Below are 15,632 nucleotides of genomic sequence, written 5' to 3'. Positions count from 1 at the left end.
TGCTTGAAGTTAAAATGCGTTCTTCATAGTCACATTTTGATAGCTTCCCTTTCGTCAGGCCCACTGTTGAAAGACAACCCTTCAACCCTTTAGGAAGGTGTTTGACTCTAAACCTCAGTTAAATGAATACTTTATTTTCTCAATCCCATGACACACCAAAGTAAAAGATGAATTCTGTAAATGTCAAACATACGTTGATAGAATGCCATACAGTATGTGTAAGATTTTGGTTTTGTGACCCACGCGGGACATTTTGTGAATGTTCCATTTGTGCTTAAAATAAAAAATACAAATACATTCATGCAACGCTCAGATACGTTGACTAAAAGAAAATTCCCCTTGCTGTGATGTTGCAGCCCCGTGCCCACTCAAATGCCAGTCGACAATTTAAGTACAGGATGATGTCATGGGGGCTGGGGTGGTTTCCGTATTTTGTTTGACCCGTTCAGCAGTGATGAGTGTCACATTTTCCTGGAGGCGTAAAAACAAGTGCAGCATTGACAAGAAATCGAAATGATCTACCACCATTTAAACGCAATCTCCAACCCTCCATCCATCCTTGTAGCCGGCTTTATCCTGATGAGAATCTCAGAAAAATTGAAGATAAAGATCCCCACGATCCGCTTGGAGGTAATCCCATTGAATTTTTGACTTGTGGGCATGCGAGCGAGTCCCAGCTTGCACCTGGAGTCTTGCACAAAATAGGGTTCCCAAACCACCAACCCACACATGCAGTTACTGTATTCAACACATTGAAACACGGAACAAAGGGCACTAAGAAGCCCTATTTCCTGTATCCTTTTATACTGTTAGGTTAATCAAATGTGCCAAGGCAGCGGTTCACAACCGCAGAATGGTTCTGCTCAAGGCAAACAAAAAACAGACGTCACACAAAGGCAGGCCATTCATCTGTTGATTGGGTGTGCTGCCTTCACTTGAATGTAATTGGGAAGATGCGTGAGAGACTTTGAGCTTCCCCCAGGATTGCTCCAGACTTGCTTCCCTATTTTCTTGCATCCTGGACTCAGGCCGTGCCGCCACCGCTTGCTTGCCCGTCTGACTGACTGAAATGTTCCACCCACAAAGCAATAAAAGGTCAGAGCACATACTGTACAACAAAGATGGGACACTGTACACAAAGTTTGTTCTCTTCCGTCTAGTGGAGAAATGTCATTTCAGTCACACCACAAGTTGGTCCCGGGAAGTTTTGGAGGCTAAAGACTCCGAGCTGCTGCCCTGCTCTTCCTGGGCTTCATGAAAACTGCATTCGATTGCTATTAATGTCTTGGGATCATCTGAAGGAGGTAAAAAGGCATAAATCAAACATTGCATTGATATGGACGAATATCTGTGCCATATGAGTTTGTATTTGAATGTCTGAATTTCAATTTAAAGCCTTTTTTTTTTCATTGAAAAAAAAGGAGGGGGGTTTCTAATGAACTGCGCACGGTTGGATGGAATGTGCATCATAGTTTCCTTAATATTTGTCATCATACATTTCTCAGTACATCTATAAAAAAAAAAATCCAACCTTCAAGCACAAAGGATTTGATAACAATCAACTCACTTAAAATGATGTTATTCGGGCACTGTGTTTGGCCTGCATGTCATTCCAAAGCCACAAAAAAAAAAAATCACAGTAAAAGATAAGCACAACTCAGCCACGTCTGCCATCTAGAGGTGAATGGTGGAAGCTTAGGAAGTCTGAATACCGAAAATTCACGGATAATTTTGAGTGTGATGAATTGAAGTGAGGCTAAATCCAAATCTTGCTGGCCCAAGTGCAAACTCCCCATTGGACTTCAAATTCAAGCTCAGATGGCACAGAATCACGTCTCTCGATTTACTTTCGACTTTCGTACAGTTCAGCACCATACCTGCGCTTTCCACCGGAGTGATTTGGACTTTTTCCTTCTTTCTTCTCATGCGGCAGAACACGGCAACGATAAGAGCGATGCTCAAGGCCAACAGGCACACGCTGGGCAACACAGACCAGACCAGCGGCCACACAAAGTCGCTGCCGTTGGATTCTGAAAGTCACAAGTGGCTGTGAATGACGCCAAAGACAAAAAGTTACAGTTGGTGACGTGCAGGACGGAAGTGACGTCATACCGGCTCGTTTCAGAGTGCTGCGTGAAACATTGATGCACTTTATGTCGGTGAAGGCATCGCCCCTGGCCGCAATCATTTCGTGTGGCTTGGCGCACCTCGGAAAAATAGATTTCAAGCATGCGGTGAGGTGAATCGAGCAGCAAACGATGGTTGCCATTGATATGCATCTCACTTGATACGCCAGGGTTTACACTTCTGATGCATTTGGTCATTGAAGGTCCCATTGGGACATGTTCTGCAAGAACCTGGCCAGGTGCAAAGGGCCGACTTTGGAAATCAGCCACAACAGTAAATGTGCTTGTGTGAAATCAGTTGTCAGCTTACGTTTCTCAGCGGGCTCCTCGCCTTTGCCGCACTTTTTGCGACAGAAGGAGCAGCGCTCGTCGCCACACATCAGGCCTTCCTTACATCCGCACTGTGTGTCGATCGCGGCTGTACATTTCTTCACCAGAACTTGGGCCCCTGCGAGGCCCAGCGCATTTTCTATTGAAGGCTTGCACCCAAACTGTGATGTGGGAAAAAAAAAAAAAACAACAACTGACCTTCACACTGAGTGCACCTGGAGCACTTGTAGTCTTTGGGCTTCTGTGTGTAGGTTCCGTTCTCACACGGAATGCAAAGAGTATCAGGGATGGCGCCGCAGTTCGAGACCAGCCGGTTGCCTGCACAAAAATTTTGTCATGAAATCGTTTCTGGGCCACCATCTGCATTTTTATTTATTTCTTTATTTTGCTCGACAGCCGAGCTTTCACCGTAGCGTAGGCGTGGCAAACTCCCGACGCAAGACGATAACGTGGTCCCCGGCCGGGCCTTGAGTTTGAAACCTTCTGACATCACAGTGAGTCTTTGTCCACACAGAGTTTGACTGCACAGCAATAAGCTCGAGCCAGGAGGAAAGCGTGCCGAATAGGTGGAGAATGTCTAAAGTTTGAGATGTCAAGAGGGCATTCCGCCTGTACAGCAGTGTTTCACAAGCAGGGCTGGCTACGTGAAAGCACAGTGGTTTCATGGAAACATTTAGTTCCCAAATCCCTCACCAACCACAACAGTCGCGTGTCAACTCGTGTTTTATTCAAGCTCGGATAACTGATAAGTCAAACTGCTACAGGGGCTTTGTCTCTGAATGTCGTTCTTGTTTGGGGTTTGCTTCCTACTGAAGTTTACATGCCTGTTCAAAGGGGACCCATGCAGAGGAGCTCCGTTGTATTATTATTATTTTTTGTTGTAAATGATATAAGAATTATCTATAACAAGGGTGGGTTTATTATTTATTTTGATCCCTTTTTTAAATGTCTGGGCAAAAATAATCACCTGCACCTCACATGCACATTGTATTGCCATTACATGTTGAAATTGGTCAAGGACAGAGTCACATTTTTTGACCCTCTAATTTAGAGGTGTGCTGAAACATTCTGGAGTACAATTGCCACCCACGGCCACAAGGGCGGGGGTAAATGTTCAGAACGGAGCAAAATGCCTTTACTCAGCGAGCATGAGAGTCATCAGTGTAAACTTTGGGTTACTGAAGTATGTTCTCATCAAATAAAATGTGATTTTAATCGTTTGGAGTACAATGAATACACTACTTTGAGTACAATTTTACTCTCTTGAAAGTGTAAACGTTACTCTGTAAAGCTGGGACCAAATATAATTAATCTTTTTCAGACAACAGATTTCCTCGATTAGACGAAAACGAAATTGACCTTGTGTGCATGGAAGGAATATTTTGATATTACACTCCCGAGGCTCTTTACGGCTTCATTAAGAGTTCTTTCGAAGGTTGATAGTTACAGACTGTGTAACATCCATGACAGAGGTTCTTCGATGACACTAGCAGATCATGTCGATGACGCTTCAAAATCTATCGTCCCCAATGATGGTCTCCCTGATGATGTGAAGATCATTTGTTGAAACAGGCAGCAAACAATATAAACAAAGACGTTGCAGGGGGAAAAAAAGGTCCTCAAATGAGCACTGAATATACAGCAATCGTTTTGGTTCTCATAATGGTTGGTTGGTTCTTAATAAACCTAATAAGAATGAGTACAAAATAATTCTGGGTACTAGAGTATGTAGAACCTGTTTTGTTTGAGTGTGTCATGACATAACAATGGCTTTCCAAGATTGCGGGTTAAATGTCACGTGATGAATTTTTTTTGTTTTGTTTTCTTTGTTTCGTTTTTGACCCCGGCATACATTTCGATCAGGGAAACATTCCAACCCTGACTGCGAGGCAAGTCTGTACTGTGTGCGTGTAAAGTGTTCGCTCTGGTCATGGATTGAATTCGAAGATGCCTCCTGATGGAGCCACGAAGCACCTGAAAAGCTTTCAACTCACCCGGGTGACATTCGTCACAGCAAACCTCGTGCGATCGCGATGTGCTGTGACTCCATTTCTTGCAGCCACGACTGATCTGCTCCAGCCTGCTCAGGGAGCCTCCAACCGGCAACAGCAGCAGCGGGAGAAGGAGGAGAAGAGGGAGGTGGAGGGGGCCCACCAGCACAGCCATGCAGCAAAGTAGCCGGTGCGCTGTCGTGAGCTGACAAAACTGCCGTCTGTGCCTCTCGGCTGCGGTGGGGCTGCTGGTTGCTGTTGAGTGACCTCCAACTGGTTGCCAAAGCGACTCCGAAAGCCGCAGCGACCCGGGTACCTGCAGACCCAGTTGCCGGCTGTTGACTGGGAACTGTTCGTAGCCCGAAAGCACGCCCAACACCGCTTGGAGGTCGTTCCCGAGTTGGGCGATGCTGCTGGTGGTGGTGGGAAAGCCCAACGTGTTATGCATGCCCTTCGTTTTTTTTGGTTTTAATCCTCCTATCAGGGGCGGGACTTTTGTTACTTCTGTAGGCTGTCAATTGGCTGTCGAAAGCCACACTTATTTACATTTCACTTGAATTGCTGCCCTGATACGGGAGAACCAATAATGAAAACAACTTAAGTGCCATTGGACGTCTTATGTTTTATTTTCTTCCTTAAAAAACAAAACAAAAACTTAGATGTCAATAGTCAATTTCAAATCATTTTCATTTATCGCCTTTTAAAATCCATCCATGCATTATCTGGATTGCTTATCCTCACGATCAGGGTGAAAGTCAGATTTGATTCCGTGGGTTTTTTTTTCCAATAACGAAAATAACTGTATTCTATTGGGCTTTCACTTCAAAAAAACATCGGAATAAAAACAAAATTAAACCGAATGTAAAGAATTAAACCGTTTGTGCACCAAAATGGATTAATTGCGGCGCCTTCTGCCTGTGCTTGACTTGGCCACCGGGCGGCAGAATCAAGCAGTCATGCAAACAAACCAACAACAGTTTCACCTAACTCCTCCAAGTGATAAGGTCATCTGCAATAATATTCGTCGTTCTTCACATGATCAATCGTTTATGGCTGTGACAGCGGTGTCGATGTGTTGCTCCACCATTTGTGTTCAAATAATACCACATTTTAGCTTGCCCCCGCTTCGATTACTCTATTGTTTTGTCATTTTGTTGAGAGACAAAACAAGTAGTCTGTGTTCGGAGGTTGGCAGGTGCGTCAAAGAGAAGAAAAGTGCCCGTTTGCGATTGCATAGGACCGTACTTCGATACCGTGATTATTAGTCGCAGCCATCCTGGGTGGAATTCAACAGTCACCTTGCATGCAAGTGCTTTATCAAATTGTATGTCCCATTTTTCTCAAGGCGCTTGTCCTCTCTCTTGTCTAGTACAGGCTTGGCATTTTGCCCCTCAAAGCTAGCCGGAACATTTTCAGGTCAAGACACATCAGAGCTGGAGTCGACAATCCAGCTTTGCTTTTCACACAGAACTCAGCAAAGTCAACACTGTGTGATTGCTGCGGATTCAGACTGGGACCATGTCAATGACCTGGACATTATTCCTTACCACGGCCTTTGTTTAGGCTCTGCTATAGGTGAAGGAAGGGACTCTTGAATTGGACTATTTCACTTAAGTTTGATTCTTGCCCATTCCGTGTCTGTGCCGTCTACACATAGTATGTACTGTAGTTCCACAGCCTTGGTTTTAATATTCAATAGCTGTTGTTGAGGAAAACACATTGCCGCAATAAATCAATAGTAATGACTGAGTTTGAATTTTGGGCCGCTCATGCTGACCAAGTTCTCATAATGTAAAACCTGTCGACTTCTTGCCTTTTTCTAGAAGCGTGCCAAGCAGAGCACGGACAACTAGCCATTCACCCTTTGGAATGTCGCGTTCCTGCGTCATCTCGTGTCTGACCATTTCAAAATATGGTCATAATTCCTGCTGTCAAGATCCTTTCAATTTTGGGCCACCAGACACTGTAATTACAAACATGCTTTGAAAGTACTAAATTGCCCGAAAAGAAAACTGAAAGCACCTGAAAAATGATCTCGCCATCCATCCATCCAATTAATTGTGGTGTTGGGAGATTTGAAGATTTCCCACACAGATAATGTGTCATGAGCCCACAGAGTGACTCAGGTCCTTTGCACTCTGCTTTGCTTTTGAGTAATCAACCTTGTGTTTTCCTTATTTTGTTAGCCTTAAAATTCCTCTTGTTTTCGTTGCCGTTTCAACCTGCCTGGATGGCCTCTGCCAAAATGTTCAAATAAACTACCGGTAACTCTATATTGCCACACATCCACTTTCCAGACACTACAGTGGGTGGAATTTAAGTCATTCATTTGGATTTGGTTTGTTGACAGTGTCGGTGTGCCACAGGTGAAGTGTAAAGAATTTCAAATGTTACTCAAATTAAATACATAAAATGCGATGGAACCAAATTTAGCCTGAGTCACAATCATGCAATTACTCATTTTGTCATGTGACATCCGATGAGTCACTCGCGCCCAATGTTATGTGTTTGTACCACGAGGTGACTGAGTCGAGCGCTAAAGTTTCCCCTGGTGATGTCACACTTGTGCTCCTGGTTTTTGTTTACCTTTGGTCATGGGTGGGGGTCATCAAGTGCTGTGTGTAAAAAAAAAAATAAATAAAATAAAATGAAAAGTTTAAAAAATCCATTGAGCTGACTTCTCGCTCGAAAGCAACTGTCATCTCAGTTCCTTGGGTGCATCTCGACAAACTTTAGACTTTTGGGTGATTGTGAGAGCATTCTTGCACTATCTTGTATGACAGTTGGCCCACCTTCCGCACTTGACCTACAACTTCCTTTAAAGTTGGCCAGAAAGCAAGGATGACATCATCCAGTCTGTGTTTGCATGTTGCCTGCGAGTTTGCTGCTTGAGGTTCTGTGGGGTCCGCTTGTTTGCATCACATGAAGGTGTCAATGGAGGCCTCTGAGCTCACATCCTTCCTGTGGGGGCACGCGGCGCACGTAACTCTTTTGATTTATGAGGAAAAAGGGGTCGTCTGTGTGTGTGTGTGTGTGTGTGTGTGTGCGCTATAAAGGTATGAGAATGTCAATGAAATCTGCCCACTTGGAAAGTACATGTAACAGCGAGGCTCAAGTCCCACGCAGTTTAACGCAAATGTCAGCTCATATTTTTTCAACATCACACCTTTTGATGGTGCATCATGGCTTTGACTTGGGGGAATAACATGATTAGAACCGCCCACGTTTGAATTACACAATGGCTGCCCGTCAACGAGGACCAATGTTTGGACCTGATTAAGAGGGACAGATTCAGACAGAAGCTCCAACATAGAGATTTTTAATCATATATAATAAATTTCTATGTACAATTAACTTTTTGCTTGTAAAGAAAGCCGATTGAGGAGAAAGCTCTGCTTGCCAACAGTGTTTGATACCAGCGAGAGGGAGAGACAACTTGGAAAAGTGCTCGGAAAACTTTGGAGGAGGGGTAAGAAGTCTGGATATTCAGGCCAGGGTTTAACTTGTAGTCAAAGGATGACAACATTTAAAGATGAGGGGCTTTGGCTTCATTAAGCTGGCTTTCTTCGACAAAATAGGGCCGTGTGATGTGAGCACAGGCAGAGCAGTCAGCTCCCGCATACATCAACTTGTACGGTACACATTTTATGACTACTCGAGGCCAAATGAGGTTTATGAGTCACTGCTGATACAAGCGGTGGCAAGTGCTGCTAAAATGAAAAGAAATAAATAGATAAAAACAAAACCTCTTTGATCATTCCATCTCAATAGACTATTTGCCGAATTAGCAAACCTATAAAGTGGCGTCATGGACATTGCGGAAACCCAATTGCTTTGCCGATGATCACGCCACACAGCCCCAATCGAAGACATCATTGAAGACTGTCTCAGGTTCACAATTTCCACTGTTTGCAATCCAATTTTCACCTGGCTTGTAACCAAAGTGATGGTCAACTTTCAAGTGTCTGACGCTGACGACGATACATTCAACAAAGCACAGCAACGACGGTGGAAATCGGTCATTGATTGACAGACGACTGATGCGTGATTGTCAGTCGGCCACAGTGGATGACGGATAGCGCCATCGATGCACCGCGATCAGATAAATTACAACACAAAGATCCTCCAGCGTACAGCTGGTTCCTTTTCAACAACGCTCAGCCCAAATAAACCAAATGTCTAGTTCAAGCGCCTCAAAGTCATGCGCGAGGCGGTCACCTCGTTACAATACAACCGAGACCAAGATACCCGCTGATCGCAAGCTGATCAGAGGTAGAGTGTGAGCGGTTGGCAGGTAAGCGCTTGGCGGGAGGGAACAGTGGTAATGCTACAGCATCGGGCACGGTCAAAAGAGGTGAGCGGCCACGTTGTTGGCGGTCTGGGGATTGAAATCCAGGCCTGGTCGGCTTAAAGGTCTTGCAGGGGAGAACATGCAAGATGGAATGAAGGAAGGCTCGTTTGGCCGCTTTGAAGAATCACCACATTGAACAGCACTTCACAAACGGTACACTTCAGCCACACAACTGCCCATTGTCCTTTGCTGGCAGCGGGTCAGTCAGAGAGCCAGTGGAGGGGTTCGCTCCGACAGGGAGAGAGGCAGCGGCGGCAGCAGTTTTGTCCTGTCACATGATGTCAACAAAAAACTCGCAGGGATTGCCCATAGCGTGCTGGAAGGATTGGCGGCTGGCGGTGAGCTCAGGGGGAAAGGCGGCGAGCTCTCTCCCGGGGGGCGCTCCCGGTGGCGTGCTGCCGCTGACGGAAGCTTTGGGGGCCAGCCGGGCCAGACAATACGGCGGCGGCAAGCCGGGGGGGCCGTAGGAGGATGCGTGGCTGGGCTCGCTGCGGGCGCAGGAGCCCGGCCCCGGCTGGGACGGGGACAGGTGGCCGTAGGTGAAGGAGGCGGGCTGGCGGCTGGATCGGGCGTGGCTGCGATGGCTCATTTGGCTGGCGCACCTATCGGCGCGCCTTCCTCCGCGCGCGGCTGCCTCCGACTCGCTGCCTGTCGACTTGGGTGCCTTCTCCTTGCCCGCGCTGGGGTTGGAGCCACTGCTACGGCTTCCTGTCCACAAGACACAGTTGTCCCACCTCAGCAGAAGAACGGCAAAGTCATGCATGAGCCAAGATGACACCCAGTTTATGTGAGAGAAATACAGTATCATGTCACACCACTAAACTAAGTATAGATTAGATCATGAACTAATGACAATCTTATCTCTCGTTCGTACGAAATCTGGGCCTCTTTAGTTGAACACAAAGCTCTGAATTGGCTGTATAGATGGCAAAGCAAGTTAATTTGTACCTTATGCCATTAGGCGTCTATCCCACTGAGCAGCCAACAATTGAGGATGTTTTCGAAGGCAGCGAAAGCTACATTCACACGTTCTTCAGGGTTCCTTCAAGGTCGCAAATGTTCGCCTGTACTTTTCCTGAATTTTGAACATGATCAACATTCCGCAGCGACAAGAACAATCCCTCAAAATGTAGGCGAAGGTTTTGTGACCTTGAACGAACCCTGACAAACTCTGACGTGGACGTGCATTTGTCTACCTTCGGGGGCTTTATCATTTTATTTTTTACAGCACTTTTCCTGAAGAGGGATGGGGTTGGGGCGGGGGTGGGGGGGGAGCCTATCCCGGCTGACTACATCCTGGACTGGTCGCCATCCAAATGAGGGCACACACAGAGCTGGAGAACCACCCACATCTACACAGTCACTGAACGGGAACCAATCCCGTGCTGCCTGCATGGGAGTCAGCCGAGTGTACCGCTATGCCATCGGCGTCCATCATTAGTGGGAAAAGCATTTTAATATTCCTCCTCTCATAAAACATTTCCCGACCAATGAAGTGACACAGCACATTTGATGAACTCACAAGAACGCGAGGCGGCACAGTGGTTGCCAAACTGTGTTGAGCAGGCAAGGAAAACACATTTGGGAACTTAAAGGGAAATGGGTGCCACAAATGTCACGAAAGAGACCATTTCTCACAGCCGGTCAGCTGAAGAAATGACTTAGCATATTTAGTGCCACGTCATTATTATATAGATGTATACTGTATACCGCATCCGGAGAGAGGTGGGATACACTCTAGACTGCTCTTGTACATAAATATGTTGTAGATTTTTTTTCATTTTAGGACGATAAAATATGGACTTTTGAATATTTCAATATGTGAGCTGTTAAAGTTTTCAAGTATGTTAGAGAGGCTTGATGAGACATTTACAGTACATCCTGCAACGACATACATTTGTTTTTTATACCGCATTGAATCTGACTCACCACATTTATAGGAAGAGAGCATGATAGTTTTGTACGTGATGAAATTTGAGTCCATTCGTTTACAAAACCTCCTGATCGGATCTCACTTCCTCCATGCTGAATTTGCAATAATGGTGGTTGGTGCGCTACCCTCAAAAGCCTGACGATGGCGACACTGCTCATTTCCCTTTCCCTGAACATTGACGTCAACAAAAATTTGCAGCGGCTTCCGAGAAAGCATAAAAGCCTACAAAGTCAAAACATGCAAAAACGCAACATCTATGGACTTTTGAAAAAATGGATTGGGATGTGACCCTGACAGGAATACAACGTTGATCAACACATATTTACACGTGTAATATGAATATGGTCAACAGAAGTGTACCACACAACCGCAGTGTCAGTGTAAAACACGGCCCACTTCCCCAATGAGTCCAAGGGTAGTGGGTATAAAAGTTGCATCGCTGACAAAGAGCGCAGTGCCTTTACACCGGCCATCCTGCATCGAGTACAAGTACCGGTATGTCCTGGCACAAGATGAACACATGCCCAAAGGTGCAGAGAGGGATGACACACGAGACAAAGGTAAATGCTTAAAGACCCTGTCAAGTGAAATTGGATCTTGGTCTCTACATCCATGAAGATAATTGCTGAAAACGTGCGACCTCTGAGGAACTAAGGAGGAGTGAATTGTGGCGCTACCGTGTTCAACTGTTTTTCACCATTTACATGTTTCAGATTTTTTTTGACCGTGGCTAAAATGGTGCCTTGGGGATGCACTTGGTGTCCATCATGAGTGGAACCTCCACCGCTATTTAAGAAGTCAGCGCCTTTGTGCGCATCAGATCTTACACGGGGCAATTGAGTTACTTAGCTACGAACACAGTATTTGGCCCATTGCTACCACTACAGCGTGCAGTTAGCTTATGCCTTGAAATAGTCTCAAGATGCCACTAGTTAAAAAACAGTATTGTTTTTCAAACTCCCATGCGAGTTTAAAGTGAGCCTGTTGCCCATCTGCCTGTCCAGTGGAACCCCAGAAGCTTGGCGAGCTAGCACTTTGAGCGAGGCAAATCCACGTTGACAAATCGAACATGTCGGCAGGCATGCTGCTAGACCAAGAAGCATCATTTCCCAGATCGTGGGGACAAAAGCTTGACCTAGTTGATATACTTGTCAATGTTTATAATAATTCAAACTAGCCAGGGTTGTTAACAACACTCTTCTTGTTGGTGTTTCCAATTTCGAAGAGGTGTATTTTCACTTTACAGGGACTTTAACACTATGGGTGGGCAGGCGCAGTGATGAGCAAGAAGAAGAGAAGAGAGCAAAGCTGGAGGAAAGAGAAAGCGGCGGCGAGGGGTTGGATGGTGGAAATTTGAGGGGGGTGTTGCAGGCTTACCGGTTCCCCCAGTGTCTCGGGACTACCTCCTCCTTCAGTCTATCGTTGCCCAGCATAAACAGAGGGAACAACACAATTACACACATCTTCCCCAGAACCTAATGTATTATACATTCATGCCATCTAACTCACAGCCATCAAGGAATGACTCATGCACACACGTGACAAATGCGCAAAAGAAACTGCAAGATGGATTAAAGATGTTCCCAAGGAAAACAAGCGACTCAGCTCTGCTCTGCTCTGAACTTTATGTCTAAGGGTGGAATTGGTGTTTTTTTGTCCTGAGAGCTGTTGCTCGAAGCTTCTCACACCATACTGAGAAGAGCTTTCCCTTGTCTCTGCCCATGTGCCACCTCAAATGTGAATTAGCCAATCAATGAAACCCATCTCGGCAGTGGACCAACGTCTCTGTCGTAACTAAGCGGCAAGCTGGCCTTTCACTCCATCACGGCAACAACTGAAGGGAGTTAGCCCTGAGGACAGCATCTTCTCACCGAGCTAGCAAATGGTGCTAGCCAAGGAGGTTGGATTTATGGCACCGGCGTGCGAAGAAACAACCCAGGTTCTCTATCTTTAGCCACGGTGCGGCAAGGTAGCCTGGTGAAAGTAAGCCATTTTAAACTAAAAAAAAAAAACTTGAGCACACCAATAGGAGCAGCACAATGTCTCATGATTTTAAGCAAAAAAACAAAACAAAAAAAAAAACAGTGACAAAAACAGTTGAATTCTTTACATTCTATTTCATTTGGTCAGCATATTTTGTATAAAGTACAATATTATAGAGTGCCATCTTGATCATCCAAAATACATGACACACATTTTTGTCAGGTTTTTTTTAGGGCCTGGATTAATGGAAGATTTCAATGAGAAAAATGTCACGGAACAACTGAAACTCATGTCCCAATGCACCACTGTAGTTTGAATTGGGCGAGGCTAAAGGGGGCAAAATACATGTTCGATTTCAACAGCGACAGTAACCATACGATCACGATGGCCTTGATGAGCAAGAGAGAGGGCGAGCATGGGAGTTTTCCACATTGCCTCACTGCACATGACAGAGAGCATGCAACATGGCCTCTGCTGAATGAGACTAACAGTGATGAATACAAATGTGTTGATTCGTCAAATCTGCTGAGATTTGTTTGTGCACACGCAGTACTGTCTCAAGGTGCAATACACGCGGAGCCGCGCTTATTCGTGGATTCCTATACGCGGAATCACCGATTTACGACTTTTTTTTTTCCGAGGGAAGGTGGTCGAGAAGGGGCTTCTGACTGTAAAGACAAAGAGGGCAGCAAAGTAGTGAACAGGAAAGTGGTCATTGCTGTTAAGTATTATTGAAGTTAGACATAGTCGTCTGCACAATGTACAATGCCGGTGTATTTTCTTTAAATCCAATCCTTGGTAAATTATTTATTTTTATATTTTAGGATGAGTGGACATTTGGTCGGAGTCTATTTGGAATCCAACTGATGACAATTAGATTTGTCAACCAAATTTTTCAATGGCTCGGTATGAAAGAGAGTCTCGCCCAGCTTGTCTGTGGAATTGAGGTTTGCAAAACACTAATAACGAACGGATCCCTGCGGATGGCAGTGCGGCGTCACTTTGGATTTGGGGTCAGCTGAGCCTCTGAGTAGAAGACAAAGATTAGGCGTGAAGATTCACGAGGGAGAGAATTGCAAAAAAGTTGGAAGTCGGTCAAGTTTCAAGCACGCCACACTCAAACAGAGTATGGTATGAACAGAGGAGGTGTCACGGCAGTTAGTAGAATAGCTGCGTCGCGATTGTGAGGAAGGTCAACAGTTCATGGAGTGAATGACAAACGTGATGTAGAAAAGCCAGTGAGGTTCAACTGGAGTTATGCGGTGAGTCATCGCCGGTCACGGTGTGTTTCTTAGCTACGGCTCGGTAAATGATTACTATATCGTTAAAGGCCCTTTCGTCAACTTGTTTTGGGGCTTTTGAAGTTTGATGTGTCATAAAAGCAAAACACAGCAACCAGTTTCTGTTTAGCTTGATGTTTCTTTTTCGGAAAAGCTTGTAATCTCTGCTTTTTTTGAATGAGAAACTGGTGTTTGAGGTAAAGCCAACCCATGTTCTACACTGATTATCAAAGGTAAAAAGGTAGAAACCAACTTTTTTTCCTGGAGAAAGAAGAGTCTACTCTTTATTTGTTAGTAGTTTTTGCATACAAAATTTTGTAGGCCTTGAAAAATCAGCCAAAATGCTCTTAAAGTAGCAGGCAATCTGGGGAAGGCTGATTTGATCATGGCTGGCAGTCAATGAGTTCAACTGCTTTGGGGTGAACTATTAATATCGTGTGTGTGTGTGTGTGTGTGTGTGTGTGTGTGTGTGTGGAGGGGGCATCAATTACTGGTATTTATTTTTGCTAAATCCGGCAGGTCTTTGTCACACAAAGAGCACAAATACATAGACATATCAAAAAGCAAAAAATAATAATAATATTAAATAAGTCAACTAATTGCGGCGGCTTCATGTTCAACAAGGAAACGGGTATTCAAGTGACGAACTAGATGTCATACTTTTTTCATGTGCGTGCAGGCGGCTTCAAAACAGACGGTGACAACCAGAGTTTGTTTAGGGGTTTTTTTTTTTTTCCGACCGAGGATGATGTCACCTGGCACGCTGCTTTTCCTCAGGGCAGAGTCATCTTGCTCCGACTTGCGAGTACTCACCCTCACTGTGCTGACTGCCTGCACTCCCACTGTGGAAACTGTGGCACGGGTCTGAGTATCCGGGCGGGAAGCAGGGGGGCGCGGAGGGGAACGAAGGGTAGGGGAACGGCTGGCCCCCCAAGGGCCAGGGGTTGGTGGCGGGGGGCAGCGGTGCCAAAGCGTCCTGCTCAGAGCCCCCGACGCTGGATCCCTCGTTTAAGTTGAGTGACGCCATGTCTTGGTGAACAAACAAGAAGCCAATGATTACGTCGAATCATTGTGGGCGCACCAATTTTCAGATACTTTACTTTGGCAAAGGTCCCCAAATGTGTAGTAGCACTGTTCTGAGAAGGTGATCTTGTTGACGGTGTGTCTCAGGTAGCCGTGTTTGAGCAGACTGCTCGCATACTTCCTGGCATCCCGCCGGTCTTTGAAGCCCTCCACTCGGGAGTAGAGCCAGTCCACCACGTCAGCGCCTGATAGCGCAAGCAAACGTCTGAGCTGCAACTACTGCACGCGAGCATACACGAGTCGAGCAGAAGTAGCTACAACTTGTTCTTTGACTTGAGGTGACAAGCGGGCTTGAGCACGGTTCGGATGGCCAAGTGTGACTACCAGCTTAGTGTGCTAAACTCAACAGGTGCAAAGTATACTGTGTCAAGAACACATATAAAGCTGCATACAGGTGCATATAAACTATTCCACTTCAGACTTTAAAAATAATAAAATGTGAGAACTGATACAAGCAGAAAAGCTACGTTTATCGCTCCATCAAAGCATTCCTCCATTTTCGATGCCATTTGTCTTAATCGCGGGGAAACCGCGGCGTATTCCGCCTGAGTTTTC

General features: G+C 45.5%; 2 protein-coding genes across 4 annotated transcripts in view; both read right to left on the bottom strand.

The window, feature by feature from the left end:
* Positions 1-113: 113 nt before the first annotated feature.
* Positions 114-4,895, bottom strand: LOC147211133 (tumor necrosis factor receptor superfamily member 5-like). The gene is made up of 7 exons (XM_086122379.1): positions 4,451-4,895; positions 2,655-2,774; positions 2,437-2,574; positions 2,285-2,357; positions 2,113-2,207; positions 1,878-2,030; positions 114-1,295 (listed from the first exon to the last, which is right to left on the bottom strand). The coding sequence occupies exons 1-7, from the start codon at positions 4,893-4,895 to the stop codon at positions 1,180-1,182; spliced, it is 1,140 nt and encodes a 379-aa protein (XP_085978505.1). The 3' UTR covers positions 114-1,179.
* Positions 4,896-7,750: 2,855 nt separating this feature from the next.
* LOC147211132 (segment polarity protein dishevelled homolog DVL-1-like) overlaps positions 7,751-15,632 on the bottom strand; it is a 41,511-nt gene continuing 33,629 nt past the window's right edge. For 2 of the 3 annotated variants that reach the window (XM_086122348.1, XM_086122358.1), the window contains 3 exons: positions 15,095-15,262; positions 14,808-15,023; positions 7,751-9,506 (listed from right to left, as the gene is read on the bottom strand). In XM_086122348.1, coding sequence (XP_085978474.1) covers positions 9,070-9,506; positions 14,808-15,023; positions 15,095-15,262 — 821 coding nt within the window. In that variant the 3' untranslated portion in view covers positions 7,751-9,069. Of the gene's footprint in view, positions 9,507-12,108; positions 12,148-14,807; positions 15,024-15,094; positions 15,263-15,632 lie in introns of all 3 variants that reach the window. The other variant, XM_086122366.1, reaches the window with a different exon arrangement.

This window comes from Hippocampus guttulatus, chromosome 1, assembly GCF_054856545.1.
Source record: "Hippocampus guttulatus isolate MCC_2025c chromosome 1, RoL_Hgut_1.0, whole genome shotgun sequence".
In the NCBI taxonomy this organism is placed as follows: domain Eukaryota; kingdom Metazoa; phylum Chordata; class Actinopteri; order Syngnathiformes; family Syngnathidae; genus Hippocampus; species Hippocampus guttulatus.
Note: the sequence above shows the minus strand (reverse complement) of the source record. Positions and strands in the feature narration are given on the sequence as shown.